This window comes from Glycine max, chromosome 7 (genome assembly GCF_000004515.6).
Source record: "Glycine max cultivar Williams 82 chromosome 7, Glycine_max_v4.0, whole genome shotgun sequence".
Lineage (NCBI taxonomy): Eukaryota > Viridiplantae > Streptophyta > Magnoliopsida > Fabales > Fabaceae > Glycine > Glycine max.
In genome coordinates this window covers 4,711,503-4,722,337 of record NC_038243.2, presented here as the reverse complement: position 1 = coordinate 4,722,337, position 10,835 = coordinate 4,711,503, and the positions used below count along the sequence as shown (strand labels likewise).

Genomic DNA, 10,835 nt, shown 5'->3' with positions numbered 1-10,835 from the left:
AGATAAAAACAGAGAAGTGGGATAAAAGGGTATGTTGAAGCCTTCCCTACCATTGTGGTCATGTTGAACAATCACTAGCCAACACCTTATTATCACCCCTTCACGCTAGAGGAATCATGAAAGCTGACAAATAGAATAGATCCTGCATAGACTTTTTGAGGCTTTCCTCTAATAAAATAAAATCCTCCAAAGAGAGTCGCACTCTTTTAAAAGGGCTTCCCGTCCATTCTACCTCAAGCCTCCACTTCTATTCACTCCACTTGAAAATGGCCAACTTAATCACCTTGTTTTCGCTGTGGTTGAGTATGATGTCTACTATCTACAGTGTGAAGCTTATAGCAAATGGAAGTACTAAGGGAGAATCCACAAGGTTCTATGATTTCAAGGTATAATCTACTCTTAACGTGCACATTATGACACAGCATTTTTTCTTCTTTCCAGTGGAATGCAGTGCTCTCCAATGCCTCTTTCTCCATTTGTTGATGCTCTTAACGGTTACTGCACAGGTTCAAACTAAAAGAGTTACCAAACTTTGCAACTCCAAAGACATTGTTACAATTAATGGTATGTTTCCAGGACCTGTTGTTTACGCCCAAGAAGATGATAGAATCATAGTAAAAGTGACCAATATGACACCTTTCAATGTTACAATTCACTGGTAATTCCAATGACAACCTCATGCATGAAATAGTTCATTCAGTTAACGATATTTTTACAGCTGACAAACTTGAATGTTAAATTTTAGGCACGGTGTCCGGCAAAGGCTATCATGCTGGTATGATGGGGCATCCTTGATTACACAATGTCCAATTCAATCAGGCCAAAGTTTCACCTATAATTTTACAGTGGTGCAGCAGAAGGGCACCTTCTTCTGGCATGCTCATATTTCTTGGTTAAGAGGAACAGTTTATGGTGCCATGATTGTTTATCCAAAGACAGGAGTACCATACCCATTTAACTTTCCCTATCAAGAGCACATAATTATACTAGGTAACTTGGTAGCTCCCTTTGGTTTTGAATTTAGAGTATTACTTAGTAATAAGTTTTCCATATAATGCTATTGTTTGTGGGTTGATTTGCATTATGGCAGGGGAGTATTGGCTGCAGGATCTCCAACAAATTGAGAATGCCACTATAGCAAGTGGAGGACCTCCTCCTATAGCAGATGCATATACCATTAACGGTCATCCAGGACCTAACTACAACTGCTCCACTAATGGTATTCGAGATAACAAAAGATAATTAACAAAGTAATTGTGATAATAGTGATTCACATTTATTGGGATTGTTTACAATTGTCTATTTGTAGAATCATTATTTGTAACTGATGTTTCAATTAGACTAAGCTAATAGATAAAAATTCTAGATGGATGATGGTCATCTTTCACTAACACTCGTTGACATCATGGCAACATGGACGAGGTTACATAAGCATTGGTCTCCTAAACCAGTCGTCTATCACAAATCAATACTATTTGTAATTTGAATTTTCTGCATTCCCTTTTCTTACATACGTTTCTTTCCTCGTCATTTCAGATGTCTACCAAATCAATGTGATTCCGGGGAAGATCTATTTGTTAAGACTGATTAATGCTGGTTTGAACACTGAGAACTTCTTTTCCATTGCTTATCACAATTTAACAATCGTGGAAGCTGATGCAGAATACACAAAGCCATTCACCACAGACACAGTAATGATTGGACCTGGTCAAACACTGAATGTCCTTCTCTCTGCAGATCAACCAATAGGAAAATACTCCATGGCTATAACACCTTACAAGTCTGGAAGGTTTGTCAAATATCAAAACATTTCGGCTATAGCCTACTTCAACTACATAGGCACTTCATCTGATAGCTTACCTTTACCAGCTAAATTGCCTAAACTAGATGATAAATTGGCTGTCAAGACAGTCATGGACGGATTAAGGAGCCTAAATCAAGTCAATGTTTTCAAAGAAATTGACAAAAATCTATTCGTCACCATTGGATTGAATGTTCAAAAGTGTCATTCAAAGAAACCAAAGCAAAACTGCCAATTCATGCACAATGGGGTATTAGCAGCTTCAATGAACAATGTAAGTTTTGTTAATCCCAATATTTCAATCCTGGGAGCATATTATAAGAAGATTAAAGGATCATATACTGAAGATTTCCCAGACACCCCCCCAAAGTTCTATGACTTTGTTAATGGTGCCCCTAATAACATTTCATACGACACGCAGTCATTGAATGGTACTAGAACAAAAGTCCTTAAATATGGTAGCAGGGTGCAACTCATTATGCAGGACACAGGGATAGTCAACACTGAAAACCACCCTATGCACTTTCACGGCTACAGCTTTTATGTGGTAGGGTATGGCACAGGCAACTATAACCCACGAACAGCAAAATTCAATTTAGTGGATCCTCCATACATGAACACAATTGGAGTTCCAGCTGGTGGATGGGCAGCAATTCGCTTTGTTGCTGATAATCCAGGTATAGATCCTAATGCTGTAGTTATTTTCTCTATTGTTTTCTTATTATTGAAACAGCAAGGAATTACTGATTTCTCTCTCACTCTCTCTTTGTCAATTGAATTATTGATTTCTTATCATCAAAATAACATGAAACTTTTTTGCAGGGGTGTGGTATATGCACTGTCACATTGATATACACATGCAATGGGGACTAGGAATGGTATTTATAGTAAACAATGGAAAAGGAGAGCTGGAATCCTTACCACATCCTCCACCAGACCTGCCACAATGTTAAGACTACCAGCGGATCATAACAAATAGAACTAGCACATGATTTTGAGACCTTCTCATTCAAGCGTTCTTTAGTTCCATTTTTTTGTTACCATAGAATGTGGTATTGGCATTAGGCTTAATTGCAGATTTAGTCTCCTTATTTATATCAGATTTCGAATTTGGTCCCTCTATAATTTAATTCACGAATATAATTCTTTAATTTTTTGCAATCCTATTATTTTAGTGTCCAATCCCAAAATTGAACGTTGATATTTGCTTATCTTGACGGTCACGTGTCACGTTTTTATTGGACGTTAATTTCGTGCACCTAATTAATGTCAACGTCCAATACGTCCAATAAAAGTGTGACACATTACAGTCAAGTAAGCAATTAATGGTTCAATTTCAGGATTGGAGACTGAAATTACGGGATTACAAAAAACCGGAGGACTAATTTCCTGAATTTGAATTAAATTATAGGCGGACCAAATTCGAAATCTGAGAGAAATAGGGGGACAAATTTACAATTAAGTCATTCTTTTAAAAGTAAAAGCAAAATACTATGGATGTAAAAAAGTAAGATGACTAGTATGTTTGGTAAAGATTAAATTTGGAGAAATAATGGCTTATTTTTTCAAAAGTTCTATTAGAAAGCAGTAAAAAATAAGCAATTATATCTCTAAAATAAATTGAACCAAACATGCGCTTAGATAAATGTAAATTTCATTCTCTATAGTTTGGTTTATATCTGCTAATCCATCAAAATTCTGACATTAACAAATATATTAATCATGGAAATGAAAGTGATAAAAAGAGACTCAAGTTCTCTCCTAGGTTCCACCTCTATGCTAATTCTCAGTGAGGTGTCCGCATAGATTATTTGCCATACACAAGGCTAAATCACATCTAATCTTACTAGGTTTATATCTGACTAATATAGTGACCATTTCTAAATGAATATCTGACTAACACATTCCCAGTCAATCCTCTGTCCTATACTTTCATAACATGCAATTTATTGTTTACACTTTACAGTGAAATCTGAACAGGAGTATATGACACTGACAGAGAACAGATTATGGATTGACCCTCTCCACAATCACACTTTATTTGAATGTTAGCCTTTGGTTACTCTTTAAATTCAAGTAACCAACCTGTAAAAAGGGTTGAAACCAAAGTGAAAGTGTAGATGCAAAAAGGCATATATTTATGTTAGACTATGAGAGATATCAGATATGCCTACCTGATTTGGCTCCAGGATCAGTAGACAAAACGCATCAACTGGACCTTTAGAAGGATCTAATGATAGTTCTGTTTGTGCTTGCTCATTTAGACAGTAAGTCCAGGGTTAGGCCACAAATATGGTAATCCTGGGCCACAAATTTTCAAAACTCAAAACTTACAACCAAACTGAAAAAAGGCCCAAGAGTTTTGCTTTACTTCTCCTGATTTTGCAGGGTGCACGTGTATACAAATAGTGTAAAACCCCAAGTCCCACTTTGGTAGCGAATGTCATCCAGTCCATAAGGATGCCCTACAAGCTACAACTGCTTGAGTTACTTAGTCTGTCAATTATATGTGATTTCTCATATGCCTAATGTATTTCTGAGGAAAATCAGAAGTAGTTTTGGTCATATGCTACGTTCAATTCCTGACCACCATTTCATTTTAATCTTTCCTTATCCAGTTATATGTGGCTCAACTTATCCTTAAATCACTAAGTGCATATTTGGATTTCAATTCAAAATGTAGTGCACGAATTCCAAAATAAATTTAATGGTCCACAAACTCAGTTTTACAAAAGAAAAGGTCTAGATGATTTTGTAAACGTCATTTTGCTCCAAAAGTCCGCTTGGAGCTGAAAAACAAACATGCACTAAGATAGTTCGACATTGCTTTTACAGAACATGTCAACATTGTTATCTTCTTTAGGGACTATTTGATGTTGGACGTTAAAGTTAGGTTTCACATTTAACAAGACATTTTTGACATACTTTTTACAATTTTAGGATTATTTAAAATTTTTATTCTTTTAAGGATTAAATTATCATTATATTACACTTTGAAGGATGAAAGTGACTCTTTAGCTTTAGTATTATTGCATAAATTAGAAAAATTAACAGAAAATAAGAATAACCTTGCGAGTGCAGATGTCAGTGTTAATTTGGATGTTATTTGTTGTCTTGGAATCCTCTAAAAAAAAGTAGAACATCCTGGGTCATTAATTGTCCATAAGTCCCTTTTACCTCCAATATATTCACACATGTTTTCCAAAGGTTACTGGACAAATTGTTTTGAGAATTATGCTCATAATTGATTTTGAAAATTACATAATCAATTATGCAATTTTATTTGACAGCATAATCGATTATGATATAAGCATAATTAATTATATTGACAACCCACAAGTTCTAGTGCTTTACATAACCAATAATGTAAATAAGATAATTGATTATTGATACAGAAAGAGAGGTGCAGAGAGTAACTAAGAGTAAAGCCAGCAACAAGGAGGTGCAAGAAGGAAAGCCAAAGAGGACCATCAACAAGCCTGCATACCTGAAGGATTATGCATGACCAAGCTGAGCTGGATTAGAAGGATCTGCTGAGATGTTTGTCGAGCCTCAGGGGACAGCAATACCAATTCTGTTATGCTAGTAATCTTTTCCTATAACAGAATCACAATTCTGTTAGGAATCTAGGTTATATATATATATATATATATATATATATATATATATATATATATATATATATATATATATATATATATATATGAATATTGTAATAACAGCAGATCAATATAAGCAATATACAAGTTACCTCTTCTTCTCTGTTCTTCCCTTCTTCTTCTTAGGAGGCTCTGGTCCTCGAAACCAGCTTGTGCCTATCAATTATGCAGACAAAAAAAAAGGACCACCAGGGTCACTAGTTCTCCATGGCAATTTTGGAAGGATCATCTTTTTCTTAGTACCCAACCCAAATTCACTCTCTTTCATCTCAGTCTGGGATCAAAATTTTACACCATGGGACCCACAATTTTTTTAAAACTTGCAGCCCAAATTTACTCCTGACAAGCACCCATTCCAAAACTTTCATCTCTAAATCACCTCAATTCAATTACATCTCAAATTTATCCCCTTAAACCAAACACATCCTAAGAAAGAAGTAGGGAAAGAGAGATAACCTGAAAACGACAGTACAATTGGAAGATGTCTTTTCCATCTTCCTGAAAACTTACAAATTGTGAGGCAAATGAAATGTACATTGAAGATAGAATAAAATCCAGATGACTTACCAAAAGATAGATTTAGAGAAGAGCATGTTGGAAAATATGCATGATATCTTTAGTGAATGTTTCCTAAATACCAAACCAGAATCATTTAGCAAGAATTACGATCAAAAGCTGATAGTTTATTTAATAGTACACATAAAATAATCATATAGATGCTTTCTTTCCTTAATTACTCTGTCTCTTTCCTGTAGTTTGTTCAAGTTTTTTTGTACTTTCTTCTATTATTATTATTATTATTCAGATATTATAGTACACTTATATGCTGATTTATTTGCATTGTATTCCTGTTGAGGGAGATTACGCTGCTTTTTATTGAAGATATGCATGATTATGGTGGTACTTGCAAAACTGGCAAGTTCCATCTTAACAGAATAATAAAGAACAAACAAATGTAGACTTAGTGAAACACCCTAGTAAAACTACTATATAGGGACAGTTTGATACTAAACTTGGCATTCCGTTACATATATCAATTCTCTGAAGTCTGTGAACACATATTTACATTTAACAAATTAGAAGTCATTACAGGAAGAATCAATCACTTATTCCCATGGTTATGTTTGACTCTTTAGGCTGTTGAGGGTGGCAAAGTTCTCTCTACTGGGATCACTTCATACCCAATGGAATAAGATAATAGAAAGTAAAAAATTACTACATGCCCTTATGGAATCCATCATACTTGTGAAAATTTTGAGAAATTAGTTAGAATAATTTAATCTTTCTATTTTGGGTTTCCTTTAGAAATTTTTTATTTTATTGTATTTTCAGTTTTGTTTAAAAATCTTACCTAGCTATTTAGGGGTTTTATAGGAGTTCTAAAAATTGACTTTTGCCTCTCTTGAGAGTTGAGATTACTTTAGTAGAGTCGTACCCTCAACCTTGCAACTTGCTTGGAGCACTAGATAATCCTTACCTAGATTAATATTGTTATTCTTAACTCAGTTTTTTAAAATTTATATTTAAAACTTTTGAATTAATTATGTGTCTTATGTTTATATTCATTATAAATTTTAGAAATTTTCTATATGCATAGATAAGACTTTAGATGAGTTTATAAGTTTCTTATATCAAAATAAGTTTGTTTGATATAGAACTTATTTTAGCAGTTTATGAAAAATAAATTAGTTTATAAGTTATTAATTTTTTCTTCTTCTCAATTTTATCCTTTCTATTTTATTTACGATCTAACTTTACCCTTTTATTCAATTTAAAAGCCTTTTTTTATTTTTTTATTGGTTTTCTAGAAAAATCCTCTATTTAATTTTATGTTCTTACACACACATATTTAACTTATTAATTATCATCACTACACCGTTTTTCAATATGAGAAATTATTTGAATCATATCAACTTTATAATTATTTGTTGAATTATTTTAGGTTTTTTTTTAAAATTATATGACCTAATATGTTTCTTGCATAAATTTTATTTATTGATTCAATTCATAAAAGTGAAAATTCTCCTTTGTGAGTATGTCATTTTAAGTCATTTGAAATTTATTAATTAACTCATTAACTAATTTTATCCAATATTTTTAATTAAACCAACTAATTTATAAACTTTCAACTAGTTATTACCTTTTCAGCTTTTAACTTATAACTTATAAGCTAGTTTTCTTGAATTAACTTTCTAATCAATAAATTGAAATTTGGCCAAAATATACTCCTGGCTGGCATTAATAATTTGCTTTTTTCTCATTATACATATTTGAACATAGTTTTTGTTTTTTTTTTTATGGAACACAGTTTCTAGTTATTCAATAGAATTATGTTGTAAAAATAATATAACTATTATTATTATCATATACTTATTTTCTCTTCTATTTTATTTTAGGCTAAAATATGTTTTCAATCCCTAATGAATATCTAAATTTTGTGTTTATTTCTTTATAATTTTTTTTGACATTAAGTCCCTAGTAAAATAATAATTTTATTTTTGGTTTTTGACAATTTTTGTAGTGCCTGATAAATTAGCGAATTTTATGTTTGCTTCTTGATGATTATGTTATTCGTTATTAATCCCGTTAAAAAAGACTAATAACAAATGACAAAATTTTCCAGAAAATAAATACAAAATTTATTAATTTATCAAGAAATAAAAAAGTGTTAAGGACCAAAATAAAAAAAAATATTTTATTAGAAAGCAAAGATGAAGAAAAAATTTATTAGAAAATAAAAACAAAAAATAAGTATTTATTAAACATCATAAACATATTTTAACTTTTATTTTATTACATTTCTCTTCATATATATTTCTATCTTCATTTTTCATCACCTTAGTTATATTACATCTATTACTTACATTCATCATTTTCCTTATTTAACATGCATGCATGCCTGCACATATACCTGGATGTAATTCCATAAACTAACAGAAAGGCATTATTAAATAAGATATCTTTTCAAGCGCATGCATGGCATCATTGTGCCTCAAAGTCTATGAACATATTCAGCTGGGCCTGGTTGTACATTAAGAATAGTGATTTCAGAAAGTATGCAGAGTTGTATTAATAGTTTTTGTACAAAGCATTGTGTCGCCTTCTATATATTCAGAAAAGTAGTAAAAAATAAGAAGGGGAGGCAAAAAGGTTGACACTCTACAAACGAGCAGGAACAAAGTGAGTTTGATACGCGTGCGTTTAATATGAAGTTATTTAAGAACTTGCTACCCATTGTATAATTAATCATATGAATTATTTGTTTATATGAGGCAGTGTGGGCACTGACAAACAGCACACGCTGGATGGAAGCGTATTTCAGAAGTTACAATGTGTATGATGGCATGCATGAGATGAGACACAATCATCTAGTTGCTCCATCTTGGCCTGCCTAAGCTACTTAGCGTAAATATTTTTGTCCTTCAATTTTTTTGGCACCCGAGTCATCATAGTTTCAGCTCAAGAGCGATTTGATTTGGTATACTAACGGTGGAATATTATTCTGAACATGCACCACAATTATGAAGTATATGAGCTGAAGGAAAAAAGAGAAATAGAAAGAAAAAAAATAAAAGAGAGAAACTGATAAGTGTAACAAGCAATATGATGAAAAATAAAGAAGAAAAATGAGAAGTAAAAAGGATATTCATACTAATAACACATGAAGTTACTGAATTGAGGTTGGGATTCATTTTGGGCATCAAATCTACTAAATAATGGGTGACACCCATATCATTTTATAGAACTTAACCAAAATCCTATCCAAACATAAGTATTTTAAAGAACGTGTAGCTTATAATCCTTCCATCTAGCTTATTAATTATAAGAAAAATGTTTTTTCTTTACAATCTTGAGCTGTTTACAACTTGAGAGAGAAAGAAAAAGACGAGAAATAAATTATTGATTTGATTAATGATGTAGTGTGATAGGAAGAGAGATATAAAGAAAAAAGAATTTTTAGATTAAATGTTTGAAATTTTTTGTTGTCAAAATATAATTATTCTAATAGGGGTTAAAACAATTTATGTTATCGAGAAAAACCAATGCATGACATTCAATTACGTTGCCAATTATTGAAGTCATTGATTAGTTAGGCTAATTAAGTACATTTGATATGATCAGCACGTAGTTTAATTGGATGAATATGTAGTAAGTTGCATGAAGAATGTATATAATCAATTACCCATTCTAAAATCAGCGTTGAAATCTTTTCTTTCCAAATGAATACCTACTAGGCATGATGCCCAATGGAAACGTACAATGTTAAAGCAAATCAACCAGAAAGATGTTTGGAATGCTTTAGTTTAAAACTGATATATTTTATAAATTATAACGAGGTCGTGCTATAATTTGTTCCAATAATGGTGGTCTAGGGATGTGAGGGCGTGCATCAACTTTGCTTATCACTGAGAAGAGGAAGATGTCTAATAAAAGCAAAACAAAGTAACCCGTCTTTTCCCCCAACTACAAAGTGAGAATGAATGTTTTGTGTTGTCTAAATCTGTCTTTTCAGAGTGCTTTAATTTTTCAACTCTTAAGAATCTGGGTGCTTTGTGACTAGACCAATAATCAATTTACTGGAAAGTTAGCTATAAATTTAATAAGAGAAATTCAAATTCAATAAGTTGATCCTGATCATGCATGCAAAAAGTAAACCGAACCCTGATCCTCTCCCACCAATATCCTGCAGCATCTAAACCCTTCATTGATCATTGTACAACAATTAAAGAGAATATAATGAATGGTTTTGATTTTAGCTGAAGAGAAAAACCAATGGAGAGGCGAGAGAGGATCCATACTAAAGAAAACTGCCGGAGGAATAAGAGTAAATATGGACATCTCTCCCAAAAGAAACCTTAGTTCATCACCCTGTGAAAAACTAACTCCTTCAGCTAGATCTAACCTTTGTTATCCTAAAAAATAAAGAAAACCCAATAAAAAGACAATGTTCTAAATAGTAAGAAGCAACTTGATCAGAACATGTTACTCTAATAAAAATAAAAGAGCATTCAGATTTATGAAAAAATAGTAAAATGGAATGGGTGGAGGCTAGCTGATTGTGGTGGGGTTTAATATAGAGCACGTATAGAGGCATGTGTGACCTCTATTCTCAGTCAATGGTATGATTTGTAACAGAAAATGTTTGACAGTAAATATAAAAAAATAGAGAAGTGGGATAAAAGGGTATGTTGAAGCTTTTCCTACCATTGTGGTCAAGTTGAATAATCACTCCCCAACACCTTATTAGCCCCCATTCACACTAGTGGAATCATGAAAGCTGACAAATAGAATAGAACCTGCATAGCCTTTTTGAGACTTTCCTCTAATAAAATAAAATCCTCCAAAGAGAGTCTCACTCATTTAAAGGGAAGAGC

At 32.5% G+C, this 10,835-nt stretch overlaps 1 protein-coding gene across 1 annotated transcript; it reads left to right on the top strand.

Moving 5' to 3' along the window:
- The first annotated feature begins 249 nt into the window (after nucleotides 1-249).
- LOC100789406 (laccase-6) lies at nucleotides 250-3,993 on the top strand. The gene is made up of 6 exons (XM_003529834.5): nucleotides 250-386; nucleotides 507-658; nucleotides 746-990; nucleotides 1,091-1,219; nucleotides 1,537-2,478; nucleotides 2,624-3,993. The coding sequence occupies exons 1-6, from the start codon at nucleotides 267-269 to the stop codon at nucleotides 2,752-2,754; spliced, it is 1,719 nt and encodes a 572-aa protein (XP_003529882.1). The 5' UTR covers nucleotides 250-266; the 3' UTR covers nucleotides 2,755-3,993.
- The last annotated feature ends 6,842 nt before the right edge of the window (nucleotides 3,994-10,835 follow it).